This window comes from Rhea pennata, chromosome 8 (assembly GCF_028389875.1).
Source record: "Rhea pennata isolate bPtePen1 chromosome 8, bPtePen1.pri, whole genome shotgun sequence".
In the NCBI taxonomy this organism is placed as follows: Eukaryota; Metazoa; Chordata; class Aves; order Rheiformes; family Rheidae; genus Rhea; species Rhea pennata.
Genome location: NC_084670.1, coordinates 3,616,236 through 3,632,339, shown reverse-complemented (window position 1 = coordinate 3,632,339; position 16,104 = coordinate 3,616,236). Strand labels below are relative to the sequence as shown.

Here is a 16,104-nt window from a genome sequence, read left to right as displayed (position 1 = left end):
ACCCAGACCTCAGTGTTGAAGGAACCCCTTTCTCAGAACCTCATTATTCACTAGCTCTCTTGGTAACTAACTTACAAAACATTCACAGGATTGTTTCAAAAAGCTTGTGCAAGTTTGCTGCCTCATTACCCATGAAAATGTCATTAACTATATGAATTATTTGGTGATGGTAATTCAGGATGATGTCAGAATAATACAGCGGCCAGGCTGGGGAAGCTGAAGAAATCTAGTCTGTTGCCTGCAGTGGTTGTGATGGGATTGCAGGAGAAATGGCAGAAAAATTGAAACAAAGGATTAATTTTTTCCCCGCTCGGCAAACAAGCTATATCAGAGATTATGTAAGGAGGAGCGGAGGGGCTGGAGGAGCGGAAATGAAGCCCTTCGTCTCATCGCTTCCAGCTAATCTGCACTGAGGGCGTTCGGGGCTTTTGCCTCATGGGCCAAACTGTCCAAAAGACTCTTGGGACCTTTATCAAAGGCTGAGGTGCTTTGTGACCTTTACTTTGATGCCCTGTGTCAATCCTTGGCACCACCTGTTTACTCCAAGACGCACCGTTCTCCTTGGCAAAGCAACCTCTTTCTGCTCATCTTCCACAAAGACTGATTCCCTCTGTCCTGCGTGCAGTAGTCGTGTTAATGCAATAGAAAACCTCAGAGCAAAGTTAGCATTAGTAGGAAATTTAAGAGAGTAGGACTTAGATTTGACATTTGATTGAAACGCATCAATATGTGGTTTTTCTAGTGGACTGGCTACCTTCTACATAATTAGCACAGATGTCTTTGATAGGAGGTGACCATGCACAGTACTTCATTGCGTGCTCTGTTTAGGTTGTGGCTGATACGAACATCGGTGCCATTGCTACCCAGCTGGAGAGCATGTCTGCGGGATGCAACCTTAACTCTTCATCGGAGCATCCTTGTGAAGATCCTGAGTAAGTCTGAGCTTTGTCTGTTAGTTGAGATGCATTTCTGTGCCTCGTGCAAAGGAAAAGCCTAGGGTGGCAAAGGAGGTCTCTTCCCATTGCTTCTCTCTCTTGCCTAACTTTCTATCACCTTTAAAATGGTAACGGTTACCTTCTCTGAGCTGATTTTGGACTTATGTCCATCTTCATCTGGTAATGGAAACTGCTTGAGTAAATAAGCACAAAATGTGTTTCCAAGCACCTGTTCTTGATCCCCCTTCTCTCTTCCCCCCCCCCACAAAAAAAAACACCCTCACCTGCCCGCTTTTCTCGTGTTTCCTGACATGCTGGGTCTGCCCTTGTCTGTTGGCTTCCTTGCCTGAAACGAGTTATGATCACAGCTGGCAGACTGAGATGAGAGCTATTCAAAAAACTGGTATCAGAGATAGATCTTTCAAAATAATGTTCAAGAACCCTCTATCTTTTGAATATGTTTAGCTATACAGTAATAATACAACTGCTTAATAAATTTTCTACATAGCATACTTTTTTTTAATATGGTGATAGAAATTAGAGATCTAGCCCTCCCATGGCCATGCAACATCCTCCATCATGTTTTTTTTAGCACAATTTACAGCATTTTACTTAGCATGTTGAAATTCATTTAATCTTCATTTTGGTTCATTTGCATTATTATGTTCTTGATTTTTGTGCATTGATTCATTATATTTATTTTAAGAAGCTGAGGTGCAAGTTGCTGCCCTGTCTCTGGGGTTTTGAGTACAAAAGTTAAGCTATTTATGCTGCATTCGCTAGTGTTATGATATGAGATACTGTTTTTATTGCTGCTCTGAAAGGAGAATTGCTTACTTCACAAAAGGATTTGTATTCTCTTTTTCTATCAAAATAGTCAGGAAATCTAAATTGAAAAATATGACACTGAGTTAGATAGACATATGGCTTCGTTCTTCCTTAAAGAAATGGATAGTTATTATTCATCATAGACTGTGCCTTGTTTAGAAGAAAGACGCCAAACAGCTTTTGTCCAGACTAATGCTTTCTAAATATGTAGAAACAAGTTATTAAAATCTGAAATAAAATTTGAGTGGTCTCAGTTCCATCTAAAATCTTCCCCTTCTTAATGTAGACAGTAGAAGCCCCTGAAGAGCAACTGAGGGCCTAGGTAAGGCACTGAGCAAGTTGCTCTCTGGAGCTAGCACTGACAGCACAAGGCACAGGGACATACATGGAATTTAGCTCGTTTGCAAATAGCTGGAAGAGCCTACAGTATCACTGAGATTGTAAACACGGGTGTCCTGGTTGCATCTTGTCCATTTGGCTCTTTCCTCCAAAATCATAGAATAAAATTACGCTGCTAGGGAGTTGTTGCAGTTCCTGCTTAACCATACTGGAGGCGACATCTGGACCAGTGAGAGAGCAAACCCGCTTAAATATGTGCTGCAGCTGTAAGCTAGAGGAGTCTCACTCCTGCATCGCAGATGAAGTGCGCTTGTTGTGCTCTTTAAAGTAAGTATTTTCAAAGCGAGGAGCTGAAGTGCATGGAGCAGCTTTTGAGCTCAGGGCGGCACAGTACTGTGTCTCAGCACAAGGACAGAGTCGTGGTTTGTGGTTGTATGAAAAGCTTCGCCATAGATAAATGTCTCTTTAAGTGTTCCTTCTACAGAAAGTCCCAAGAGACAGACATTGTTCTTCTAAGTGATATTTATTGTGTTTTCAGAGCACCTCAACCTAAGATTATTACTTTGGAGAAAGGCTCTGATGGACTGGGATTTAGTATTGTAGGGGGGTATGGAAGTCCCCATGGAGACCTGCCCATTTATGTCAAGACTATATTTGCCAAGGTATCTTTTTTTGTTTTCTCCCTTTCTCTGTATTATCTTTAAAACTAAACGTAAGATTTAGCCTGGGTAATATATATCTCGTCCAAAGCAAAAGATACTTGTGTGGTACGTATACACTGGGGTCAGTAACCGGACCCAGAACTCACAACTGGCTTCTCAGAGGAAAAGTTTATATTTCACATTACTGATGGCAGCAAGATCCTTCATCTCAGCAATATTGCTCTGTGTACTTGGGAAGCATCTCTTCATTCATTAAAATATTTATAAGGTAATTTTATATCTGGAATTCTTGAAGTGCTTTACAGAGGTATCATTTTTTTCCCGTGTACTTAGGAGGAGACGGTTGCAGAGATGATGTATCTTTGTAGCTAAACTTCAGCTGCAAAAGCAGGAATGAAATTTGTGCTCAGGTAGTCATCTCAGTGAGAAGACACTGAAAGGGGGAAAAAATGCTCTAGCTTGCAGCTTGATAGTGAATTGGCTCCCACAGCAATATTGGCTTTAGTTACTCTCACTTGCTTCCAGCTTCTCTCTCGTGCCTCTCCGTGAGTGCTCCGCTCCCCCGGCTGTGCCGGTTGTCACGACCCGTCCATTTCCCTTCCCTTCGCTCCCCAGTGCCCCCCAAAGCCTCCTGGAAAAGCCCCGGGGCGATGGCGTGCAGCAGCGGCAGGAGTGAGCGCGGGGACGCCCGCAGCCCGCGCTGCTGCCGGGCGCTGCGCCGCGGTGGTCCGGCCGCGCGGTGCCGGCGCTGCGCCCGCCGCCCCAGCCCGCTCTCCTGCAGGCGCGCGCTCCCCGCGCGGCCTCCCGCGGCCCTGCCCGCGCAGCGGTTGCGGTCTCGGGGCTCCCCGTGAGGGCGTCGGAGCGTCTCAGCCGGTCTCGAACCCGGGCCGCTAACGCTGCGGAGCGACTGCCGGCGGCTCTTCCAGCGACGGCGCGGGGGGCAGAGTTGCCCTCGGCCCTTTTTGAGGCTCTGAGCCCTCCACGTAGGAGGAGGCAAACTCGAGTCCTTCACCCAGCGTTGCCGCTCAGCGGGTCGTGTGTCCCGTGACCACGTGCGCAGCTCGCGGGAGGAGGGACGCAGCGAGAGAGCAGGGCAGACAGCCTGGACGCGTGGAGAGCCTGGGAGGAAACTCTCCTCTCCTCTCCCACCATGGCAAGGGAGGACGCGGGATCCGGCCAGATACCTGCCTCCTGGCTGCCGGGCTCAGGAGGAAGGGGCAGCACAGCTCGCAGCACAGCTCCCGCTTGAGGCAAACCCCCCCCCGAAACAGCCGCGGGCGCGGAGGGGGAAATGCCCCCTTTCCTGCCGTGCGGCTGCCGGGAAAACTCTCAGCGTCTGCCTGCAGGACGCTTTAGCCACGACTGCGTGAAAGGAATTTTGAAAATGGTGGAGTGGGAAAACAGTGGGAACTGGGGCTTCTGTGTATTGCCTAAGTAGCTTTGAAGCTGATCACATCAAATTGTCCTGTGCCTGCTTGCTGTCACTCACATCAGCATCTCCGAGAGGGACGGTTACGCAACTAAGAAAATTTCATGTAAAGGGGGCTTGGAAGTCATCTCTCTTCCACAGTGCCAAGAATTAAGAATGCAAATATTTTGTCTTTTTACAATTTTCCGTTATTAGCAGGGGAAGATACTGTGTCTTTAAACTGATGCTTAGATTTAGAAGCATGCAGTGGTTTCTAGCTGTGAGCACAGCGGAGAAATCCGACAACACTGCGGGCACTGATGGGGACGTGAGGCAGAGAGAGGTGCCACCTCTGGGCTGGGCAGGAGCTCGGGAGCGAGGCAGACAGCTGAGCTGAGGCACCGCAGAGAACAGCCATCTCCAAACCGCTGTGGGAGCTGCCAGGGCCTTCAGCAGAGGCTCGGTCACGCAGGGCTCGGGCCGTGCCCGGGCTGCACTCGCCTCGGCTCTGCCGTCCCTCTCCGTCCCCATTTAACCTGTTCCTCGGTGCTAGCTGCAGAGCGTGTTGAGAAGTTTGCACATTTAAATGCTGCTTTAACAAGTCTCTGCATAATCATAAAACCCAGAGCCAGTACTTACGCTTGTTTTTTTCCGCGGAACGAGCTGCTGCTCTGTTTTTCCCACGGGTGCGTTACCTGTGCGTCCTGCCCCCACCGCTGGGGGGTTCACGGGACGAGCCGGAGGCCGTGCTTTAGGCAGTCGAGATGTTTCTGTTTGTCACTGCTGTCGCGGTGCGGGTTTGCAGGGCTGCGTCCGTGCCCGTTTCACCCCCAGGGACCGTGGCAGGAGGGAGGGCTCAGCCCCGCCAGCCCCTAACGTGGCGTTTTGTCGTTTGCAGGGGGCAGCTGCGGACGACGGCAGACTGAAGCGTGGCGATCAGATTTTAGCAGTTAACGGGGAAGCTTTGGAAGGTGTCACTCATGAGCAAGCTGTAGCTGTTCTCAAACGCCAGAAAGGAACTGTCACGTTAACAGTGTTATCATGAACGGCGTTGCCCTTGCAGAGATGAATACAAGTATTGTAGAACATCAGTAGGGCTGTTGCAATACTGCTCGGCCCTGAGCAGGATGTAAAGCGAACGGTGGCAGAAATGAGTCTGTATTCATCCCGTTGCCAGGACTGCTAATATGCATCTCCAGTTTCATTTAGCCCTCCCCATTTATCAGTCAGTCTCTCCTCCCTGCCTGCCTGCCCTCTCCCGCTTCTGGTGGCTTTCGAGTTTTCTCTGAACAAATTTAACGGGAAGCTTTAAAGAATAGTATCCTTTTTGCTTTATCTGTGCATGGCTTTATCCCCACCAGTCTGAACCCTGGTTGCAACTGCCGAACCTGGAATCAGTTCACACACAAAAGAGAATTTAGATCATCATCTGATCTCATCTGATGAGCAGAAATAAATGCTGAGTGACTTGTCATCTCACTCATGATTTACTTATGCTAATTGTCCTTTCAAGTATGCCAGAAAACATTAGCAATGTAATTAAATTACCACTGTTCCAAATGATGAAATATCAAATTCTCCTCTGGGAAATTATTTGTGCTCGGCACAGTAAGTCTGATAGTCAAATGTGAACTTCTCATGTTTATCTCTTTGGGTAGGTCTGTGGAAGTTAGTCAGAGGTAATTACTGTGATGTGTCAATTTGCAGCCTTTAGCGTGAAAAATAAACTAGAGGAGAGGGAAATTTAATTTTTTAGGCATTTAAAATACTTGAGCTTTTTCAGATATCGGTGATGCGTGAACAGCAACATATCTTGTTTTATTCTAATAATATTTTTAAAGAAGAAACGTGCTGATGTATGCCAAGGACGTTGCACACAAAGGCAGTTGCTGGTGTGCCAAGCGGCAGCGTAATTGTTCCTCCTGAAGCTTTAATGAAGACGAAAGTTTGCTCCCGTGATGCGATACGGCAGTTCTAGGGACGATAGCAAGCTGTCGCCCCTCTGCACGCCGGCTTTAAGACTAGACGAAGTTAATCCAAACCAACAAACTGTTTTCAACTGGCCAGGAGTCTCCACGGCAGCAGGTAGTGCAGGAAGGGGCTCTTCCTGGCCGCGGAAGGTGGTGCTTCACCGGGGTCGCTGCAGTCGGGCGTTGGGCAAGACCGTGCCGGCGGCGGCGAGAGGCGGTGCAGGAGCCCCGCTCCGGGCCGGGGAGACAGGGTGCAGGGACCAGCTGCCAAAAAGTTAGCACCTCCGTGCTGCGTCGCAGCCGTTTCTGCAGCGATCGTGTGACCGTGGCCGTGGTGACCTCGCAGATGAATTTGGCAGGCAGATTAACGGTGATGCCAGTCAGCGGGCTTTAATCGTCCTGTCCAGGGGAGCCGTGGGGTTTTAGAGGGATCTAAATCAGCCCAGTCTGATTTGGGCTATTTGGTAAAATTTACAGCAATGATGTAGCGAGGAGAAGCGAAGGGAGGGGAGCATCAGAATTGGCTGCTATTTTATGTGAAAAATCCCTCAAAACTGATTGAAAGAGGATTCAATATCTGTAATAACTGTGCAGTACGGGGTTTGTCTCCGAAGTACTCCTATTTAGTACTTTTTAGCTAGAGTGAGTATTCCCCCATTTTGCGTGAAAGAACATACACTGCTGCGAGATGAAGTGCGCCACAACAGCAAGCTCTGATCAGTGCTCATCAGAAAAGGTTTCCCCATTTCATTTGAAAGTTTTCTTTAACTGTAGGTGATCACAAAGTGCATTTAGCCTGCTGGCACCATTCGTAGGTATTGCGGTAATAGTGCCTGAACGGGACTTGCCTCGTGAGACGGATTCCCACGGTGCTATGGGATTTGCCAAGTGAACCTTGGTTACAGATGCACAAAAATATGTCCAGACGTATTGAATTGGAGAATTTTTAACAAACTGCCTTTGGCTGCAAAAGTATCCAAGGTGTGGAGAAGTTAAATGCAGGTAGGTGAAACATGAAGAAGTACCCTAGAAATATGCTTTAGAATTTATAAACAGAATGTAATGATTCGTCTGTCTGATTATGTTTTTATAACTATTATGTTCATGCTCAAGATTTAATCTATGCCACATTTAATCTATGAAGTTTTACAGGGCTATTTATTAGCCTCTTGTGTGCATACTATTCATACGTAAAGAACAGAATTTACGGGCTGAGATGCTTTGCACTTCTCATTGCTCAGAATGGGAGATAACATTTTCTGCTTCTTGTAATTTGCACTTTTGTGTTTTGAATATATTACTGCCAAAAATCGTATTGCAACTAATAGATAAACCAATGACCATGCGGAGAAGCGTGTGCTGAATGTACAGGCCCGAGTTAAATAACTAAATTTGCATTACGCTTGTCTGGTGAGGTGTTCTGGTTTGTTTAAAACTTTATTTTTGTGCAAGGGAAAAAGCAATTAAATTTCTTGGCTGTATGTTTACGTATATCAGTAAAATGAGACATTTTATGACTTCCAAAGATTCTAAATAAAGCTCAGTTACATAAGTAGTTGTGCATTGTTTTGGGTTTGTCTTGTTTTTAATTGAAAGCACTGTAAACATTTATTGCATTAGACCTCCTTGTTTGCTGTTCCAAGCAGGCTCGTTACTCCCTTTTGAGGGGAGCGTGAAGTGCTGTAGCCGTAGCACTGCTCAAAGGCCGCAGTGCCTCTCTCGCGGGTGGTAAGATTGAGGTGGGGTGAGACTGCGGCAGGAGGCCACCCGGCGCCCGCCTGTGCGCCGTCGAGGAGCTCGCCGCCGAGTCGGGCTGCCCCAGCCTGGTGAGTAGGTTTTAATGGAGCAAACGCCACCAAAACCAGCGAGGCTGAAAGAACCAGGACGTGACCTGCAGGCAGCAAAACTGAGCAAGAGAGCGGCGGTGAGGGCAGAAGCTGCCGCCGGCCGTTAACGTGGACGTGAGGAATCCGCATCACGAGAACGGATGTTTGCAAGAGGGGTGTCTCTGCCATCGCGAGGCGCCACTCAGCCCTGGTTTAACTCGTCTGTGCCAGTGAGAAGATTCCCGGGCCCGGAGAAGAGGAGGATGCAGTTGTCAGGGCCGTCTCTTTCTCGTCTGTTCCCAGTGCCCCCTTGGGCTCCGCAGCTGGGAGAGCTGGGAGCATCCTGCAGGTTGCAGTGGCGCTGTCGAGGACGATCTCGACGCCAGCAGGAGCCTTTCGGGGCTGCTTGCGTGTCTGGGCTCCGCCAGGAGACAGGCAAGATGCGGCTATTTTTCGTTGCCTTCCGCAGGCTGGAGCTGAGGCGCTTGCGCGTTCTGTGTCCCCACCGTGTGAACACAACACGACCAGGCATTACCACCGCTGCGACCGCGGGGCTGCGGCGAGGGCCGTCTGGCAGCCCGGCGAGTCGCGGCGCCGGGAGTGGCCTAGCCAGGCAGCGGGTCAGCCTGCCGTGGTAAGGGGATTGTGTCCAATTGTGCTGCTGCGCAAGGAGGAGCTGCAGTGCCACTAAATTCCCGGTAATTAATCAAGTGGCGATTACCACCCTGCAAGTACGGCACCTATAGAGCCTCTGGAAGTAATACGATTATGCTGAGATGGAGCAGTTAATGTACCTTCGCCTGAAAGAACTGAAATGAATTAATTTAACATTATACATGTATAAAACATTAGTTTTTACAGTTGGGCTGAGCACTGATATATAATTCCATTACCATCTTTCTCCACAGTTTCACACTGCTCTGTCCATAATTTAGCTGTATTACATCCTGTTTAAACATTGTCACAGCCGTCGTTTTTTCCCGTAGCTGCGGTGGACGTTTTCTTCTCTAATGCGAGCAATCCTGTGATATCGGGACCTCTCGGGATGGCACCAGGTCAGAGACCCACGTTCTGCAGCATCCTGAACCGCAAAAGGATGCGGATCATGTTCACTCTGCCATCAGCCTTGTCCAAATGTTCGCGAGCTCTTTGCTGCTTTAACAAATCTGGTAGGGGGGGCGGCGGTGTTTACACCCGATTCCTGCGCAAAGAGGAAAATAAGCAGTAGCAATGTAAACACTTTTCATTCCTGGTATCGCTGCTGCAGGTGGCATGCCTCTGTAATGCTCAGTTAAAAATTGCATCCCTAATCAAAATAATCCCACCAATTAAAATCACATTTACATGGGATTTTTCTACTGTGCTACTGTTCTACTTTTCCATCCAGGATGCCCAAGGCAGAGTGTACACGTGGAACAAGGCTTTTGCTTTCCATCATTTCCTGGGAAATATATTTTCTTTCTGTAAATGCCCCACTGCTGTGGCTGCTTCTGCAGGCTCAACAGCAAACTGCCACTGCAAGGAATAAAACCAAGAAGGAGGTTCCTTGAAGATCTTGTAATAGTTTCTTCCTGAAGAAAAGGTACTTTGGGGACGGTTACTTGTCTCTCCAGTCCCATAAAGCCCTTTCTTCTTCTCTTCTTCTTTTTCTTTTTTTTTTTTTTTTTTTTTTTTTTTTTTTTTTTTTTTTTTGGCATGTTGACATGCAGCTAGTACAGGGCATCTGCTGAAAGTAAACCTCAGTGTGTAAGAGGAGTTGCTGCTGGTGTTCTGGGAGAGCATTTGCTGCACGTTCTGGTTTATTTATGTGCAACACAAAAGGAGGAGCTGCAAATAAATTCCCCTGAAAAGCAGTAAAGGTTAGAAACTGCAGAACATGTTATCTTTCTTTCCCCTCTGCCACCTGTTGGGTTTTTTTTGTTTGTTTTTTTTCTTTACAGATTGCTTCCATTCGAGGAGGACAGACGCACCAAGGCTCAGCTATGTTTTTCCTGTGCGAGATGAAGCAGGAGGCCTGGGTAAGGGCTCGTTTTGGCGGGCTCAGCCCAAACGCCGGCGCCTGTTCCCCGGAAAGCGGTTGTGTTTTGCAGAAGCGCGGGGGCCCGGTGCCCGTGGCGCGGCCCCAGCCGGCTCTGGCGTTGCTCAGCCAGGCTCATCCCCGCCGGCGATGCCCATCGGCAAGGGCTGGGTTAGCCATCGTCCGGGAGCGGAGGAGCGTTGGGGGCTTTCTCCTCCCCAAAGCCTCTGCCCAGCGGCAAGTTTGGCTTTGGAGGGCAGGGAAATCTGGGCCCCTACTTCCTGCACAGCTTGCGCCTGATTTAGGGGCTTGCACTCCCCAGCCACTTGCCAGGAAGTGATTTTAGCCAGTGAAATCTGCACACTGGATTGCGCCTGGCTGAGGCAGTTTCATTTGTCCTAGGAAATGTGTTTCACTGTTCCCTCCAGATAAGCAGACGTCAGTGTGTAACTGCTGTTAAAAGCTATTGACGGTCGCAAAAATCCATTAATTTGCTGCGCTAGGGGCGGGAAGCAGATAAAACTGTGCAAATTATTTTGTGGGCAAAATAAGCTGTGCAGCTGTCCCTGCGCAGCAGCGCTAGATGGAGCCATCGGCAAAACCTTCCTGCTCCTCCGTGCCCCCAGCCTCCCTCCGCATCCCTGCAGCCCAGAGCATCCCCAGGTTCAGTGCCGGGGGCACCTCCCTCGCTGCCGTGCTCTTGGGGACATCTGCTGCGTCTCCAGCTAGTTTCCCTGTGGGTGATAAACATGCCTCTGCTCTGGCAGCCTGATTTTGTGGAATTAAATCCTCTGGATGAGCACCAAGCTGACCAACTCTGTGCTGCTGGCCAGGCCATTTCCGCTGGATAAGGCAACTGGATTGATTGCTGCCATGGAGGGAAGAGGGGAGAGATCTGAGCCGGTTGTTCAGTGCACGCTGTGCTTTGTCAGAGCCCCGTGCCAGCTGCTGGCACTTGCTTTTGCTTCTCATCCCCCAGTTTTAAGCCTTGTCAGGCTCTTCCCAGCGCCTAGGTGTTCCCACACATGTACCAGCAGTGGGGAGTGAGAGCCACCTGTGGGCATCGATGGAGCGGAGCTGAAGTGTCACCAGCACCCACCAGCATTGCCAAATCGCACTTACCCAGGCGCTTGCCGAGCCGGATGCTTTGGGCTCTGCGCGTGCACAGAGGCACCACGGCTGCACCGCTGCACCCACCCTGGAGGCTTTTCCTCTCCCGGTTTGCACGCAGTCCAGGCGCTTTCGTTCCTCGCGGATCTTGGTGCTTGTGTCACGTGCACGTGTCTCCAAAACTGGCTCTTGCGCCGGAGCACCAGGCCACTGCGGACGAGGTTTCCTGGCCACATGCAAGGAGCTCAGGGACCCCTTGCACCCAGCTCACTCCAACACGGTGGGTGCTTCGAGCTGTTGGGGTCTTTTCCTGCTGTTGCTGCAGCCTCTCCCTGCTGTCGCTCACTCCAGGCCCTGCAACAGACTTGAGGAACCAAAGGACCTTTGCAGCCATAGAGAAGGAGATGGTATCAATGAGCATAAGGAGAGTGGAAAAACCACGTGCAGTGAACTGGGCTTCGTTCTTTCCCTTTGGAGCTGGCTGGCCCCTAGATCGGCCCATATCCAACTTGTTTCTTTCTTTGATGTGACTTCATTGTCTCCAGTTGTGCTGCGCAGAGCTTGTACTGGGGATATAGTTTTCCTTGGCCGTACCTAGTTTGATCTCTACTGAGATACAAAAACAGATAAACTGCGGCTGGCTCTTGGGTACTTCGTGGCATTGGGATCCTGCGGACAAATTTTCACCTGTTTTGTCTTAGTCCGTTGGGTCGTCTCTGGGCTGCTTGGCACAGCGAAGCCTGCAGAGGAAAGAGGCTGGAAAGCCGGGGGGGGCCGCATGAAGGGTGGTGAATGGGGCAGAGCCACGTCCTGGCCGTGCTCTGGCACGCGGGTGATCACCGCAACCAGGCTCTGACGCAGCAGCACGGGCGCCCGCACGCCCGCCTCTGCCCTGCTCTTGCAGCAAACATCAGGATTCCTGCACAGAGCTGAAAGGGGCTTCCAGGAGGGCAGAACGTTCCCCCCTTGTTTGCAAAGTTGCAGACCTGAAATAACAAGGCCGGTCCCAGGATTGTGCGAAGGTCAGTGTGCGCAGCGGTCCTTGGGGCGAGAGGAGGCTCCCTCTTCCCTCAGCAACCCTGCTCCTCCGCAGAAAATCTCACATGCATGTAACATCTGCAGCAAAATCCAAATGTTCACCTTCTTCCAGCAGCTGGAGTTCAATTGCTCTTTGCAAGCCTGGCTCATGAGCTGTTTGGAAAAAAGAAAAAAAACATGTGAAAATTGTCACAAAATGGTAATCCTGCTATTTTTGCTGACAGTCTGGGGTGCAGGAACATAGTCTCTCTGACCAGCTTTTACAAAGAGCCATCAGTGTCTCACGACTAGGCACCTTGGACACAAATCCAGAGCTTGCTCCAGGAGGTAGGTGTCCGCACAAACACCTTTTCTGTCCTGAAAGATGAGCAAGGCCCAGCTGCGAGGCCATGTGGGGATGGTGACCGGGTGCCCCAGCCTGGTGTGGTGTAAGGCAAAACAGGGAGGTGCCTTCCCCAAGTCCCCCCCCAGGGGAAGCGCCTCAGTCCAGAGCAGGCATAAGTGAAATAATACAGAGAAAAGTTTAATTCTTATTTATTTATGCATAAAAGAACATAACGCCACTTGGGGAATGAGTTAAAAAAAAACAAGATGGATGCTTCAGTTGGTTATCACTTCTGACTACAAACATGAAGAAAATTATGAAAATTGAACCAGACACTAGATTTTGGTCAAACACAGCTGAGGCAAAACCACAGAGCAGGATCTCCTCTGTCCTGCTCTAGGACAGTGAGACGAGGCTGCTGCGCTTGGAAACAAACAGCTTTGCCCTCTATTGCAAATATGAGGGAAGAGGAAAAGGCAGTGCAAAAGATTTAATCATATCATGTAAGTTGACTTGTAAACAACCAGAAAGAGAGTCCAGGATTAATTTCCTGCTTTGTTTAAAAATATTAAAAACAAACAAACAAACAAAAAAAACCCCAACTACCTAACGAGTGAGATCTGCTTTCAGAAATGTCAACTAAATCCATTTTTATTGTGTCATACCACACACCATCTTGACGGCACAAGGAACTAAGGAACTAATCCATGCCTATGAAAACCTGTGGAGAGCATCCAATAGGTACTAACACAATAAAACACATGTAATTGGCAATTTTTGCAATATATAAAGAGTAACAGGAGTCTGATGATGGCTGGGAGAACAAACACTGAGCTCTCCCTACTGCCTGCGGGAGACGGGAATTTAAGGAAAAAAAACAAACCATCTGCCTCACGTGCCAACAGTGCTGGTCTGACACCCATGGGGCAGCGAGCCTGCAGAAAAGTCTCTCCGTGAACCTCCTGGACAATATGGACACATCCTGGAGACGCCATCGGTTGGGCTCCTTGTTTCCCATGCTGTGGTTGAGATACTCACTCAATACATCACGTTGTGCCTGAGCATCACATGTGCAGGGCATGTCCGCAGACTACGTTTCCCAGTAACTCGAGCATAATTAAGAAAGATAAGAGCCATATGGCAGTTTGGAGTACAGGCAAAACAAGGTCTGTTTGTTTGGATCTGGTACAGTCAAATATTTTCCCAGAGTATTAATTTTTAATTCTTACATCAGCCCCACATAAGCAAACATAAATAGGATTTTTTTATACTTTACATAATCCATCCAGCTTGTATTTGTTGTTACATATACTGAATAATCACTGTCTGCTATTACATACAGAAAGTCTAATAATAAATATGAGGACACAAACTTGCAAGTTAAATGAGATACAGTTAAATAGTTGATTTAAAAGGATGCCATAATCTAAGGTTACGAAAAATAAGTATTGCTTTTCTAATGTACTTTTTTGTTTTGTTCACTCACCTGCCAAACCTATGCTGGGATGAGTGTGTAGCAGAGCTCAGAGTTAACTTCAGGACTGACTGTTAATAAAAGGCAATCCAGTAATCTGACTCTCTGAAACAGTATTCAAGTCATTTATGGCACTATGCATAGATTAAGGCTATATAAGCGGGCTTAATGCAGCAAATAATACACTAGGGCTGTATGCAAATAACCAACAAAGTTCGCTCCTCCTGTGAGGCTGGACCCGGTGATACTGGCCGCAGGTGCTGCCGTTTCACCTGGGAGCGCGGCTGTTGTTAGAAGAATTAGTTTTTTGTCACCCATTCCCTCCGCTGGCACAGCCTTCTTTCCAGTTCTGTCACTCGGGGGCGGCCTGGCTCTGCTCCGCATGGGCTTGCAGGAGCGCTGCGATTTCCACCTGGGCTGACTGCTGCGCCAGCGACAGTGCCGAATTACCATCCTGCCAGGAGGGAGGAGAAAAGGCATTTACTGTGCAAATCTTCAAATTCCACATCCTGCATTTTTGTACAGCTTAGACTTAATTAACCTGCAGTCTGAGCAGTAGCACCGGTTCTCTAAAGGGACCTGACCCAATGTTTCATCATGCCAAAATGCTGTTGCAGAAAATAGGAGAAAATGGCATTAGAAACCCAGGATTTCCCTTCCTTTTTTGGCTGCTTTTGGGAACAGCATCAGCTGCAAGGTTGGGGGGGGGGGCGGGGGCAGGGACAAATATGACTCCACATTTGCAAGCCAGCAGGCCCGCTCCATGGCCAGGGTGGCCAGAGGGAGCCGAGGGCACCCCGGCCCCGTTCCCGTGCCACCCCGTGGGTCCCACCCCACCAGCCTCCCCAGCAGCCACTGCCCCCAGCTCGTCTGCTGGCCACGTGAATCACCTTGGGCTCCTTAATCGTGTGCGTGTGCGTGCGTGCGTGTGTGTGTGTGTGTGAATTCTTCATAGATTGCAATGACAGAGCCATTGGTCACAGACAACTATTTACATTATTAAACCTCTTTAACACCCCCAGCCCTAAGCAAACTGCTGCGATTTCTTGGCCACACTGAGAGGGGCTTTTTTCAGCACTTCATGGTTGTGATTAGAAATTTTCTTCTCAGCTCCAGCGGACAGCTAACCATGGTCGCTTTGCACCCATTTATCCAGTTAAAAAAAAAAAAAAAAAAAACAAAAAAAAAAAAAAAAACTTCCCTCCCTGTAGTTAGTCTGCAGCATGTTTTCAAATGAGCAGCTGGCCTGTAAATCTTTCATCAAGATTTCAGGGCTTAACTGGATCTGCACAAAATACATCTGGGGGGGGGGGGGTCATCTTGCTCCCTACCTGGGGCCATCAGCAATGGCTCTTTCCTGTTAAACAATGCAGAATGAAGATAAATTGCAGTTTAGCTGGGATACAGCTGCATAAATATAAATACAACCATGTGGTCTGTTGCGAGTAGCCTGTGCGGGAGGTATACATAGCTCAGCCCCTTGTACTGTTCCCGGTCCAGCCAATAAATCCATGTCCCATGCTTTCCCACTAGTGAAGTGGCACTTCTCAGTAACACATTATTAAATAAATCCCAAAGGTCTTGGGCTTGTTAGGAGACAAGATAGCGCTCACCTCCATGCTTCAACCCAGCCAAAGCAGCACAGCTTTATACCCATGAGACTAATTTACTCTCTAATATTAATTGTATTAACCAGAGGGAAGATACTGGTATCAATTCGCACTCTTCTCAGCCCTAAACAGCCAGGGAACTGAATTATCACCCCAGGTTGTTACCTTCCCTAAGAAAACATTTTTCTTTCAGGCTTCAGTAGCTGTCACCTTACATCACTATCCCACTGCGCTGTCTGATGGACAGCCTGCAGGGAGCAGTCCCTCTCCAGGAATTAGCTGTTATATTTTGTCCATGACTTAGCTGTTAGTAATGTATTCATCCAACAGGCCCTCCAAACCATGCTCCCATAAATAACACTGCAGTTTGTATGGCAGCCCTTCCACGACCGAAATGGGATTTCGGCTGGAGGGTGCCAGCCGCCAGCGGAAGCCCCCAGCCGCAGTCTGCGTCCCTCCTTGGAGGATGGCGGCACCCAGGAGACGTGTCCCATACTCACTACTGCCACGCGGGGCCCATCTGGCCTTGCCCTCACTGCAGCCAACCTGAGAGCATCATTCT

General features: G+C 48.9%; 2 protein-coding genes across 7 annotated transcripts in view; one reads left to right on the top strand and one right to left on the bottom strand.

Moving 5' to 3' along the window:
• Positions 1 to 10,017, top strand: part of PATJ (PATJ crumbs cell polarity complex component) — a 159,336-nt gene extending 149,319 nt beyond the window's left edge. For 4 of the 6 annotated variants that reach the window (XM_062581762.1, XM_062581764.1, XM_062581761.1 and 1 more), the window contains 3 exons: positions 829 to 932; positions 2,641 to 2,764; positions 5,071 to 7,697. In XM_062581762.1, the coding sequence (XP_062437746.1) occupies positions 829 to 932; positions 2,641 to 2,764; positions 5,071 to 5,217 (375 nt within the window). In that variant the 3' untranslated portion in view covers positions 5,218 to 7,697. Of the gene's footprint in view, positions 1 to 828; positions 933 to 2,640; positions 2,765 to 5,070; positions 7,698 to 8,954; positions 9,024 to 9,908 lie in introns of those variants that run through there. The other 2 variants (XM_062581767.1, XM_062581766.1) reach the window with 2 other exon arrangements.
• Positions 10,018 to 12,037: 2,020 nt separating this feature from the next.
• The window catches only part of KANK4 (KN motif and ankyrin repeat domains 4), a 31,997-nt gene continuing 27,930 nt past the window's right edge, over positions 12,038 to 16,104 (bottom strand). Inside the window, exon 10 of the mRNA XM_062581768.1 lies at positions 12,038 to 14,386. Within this exon, the coding sequence (XP_062437752.1) occupies positions 14,285 to 14,386 (102 nt within the window). The 3' untranslated portion in view covers positions 12,038 to 14,284. The remainder of the gene's footprint in view (positions 14,387 to 16,104) is intronic.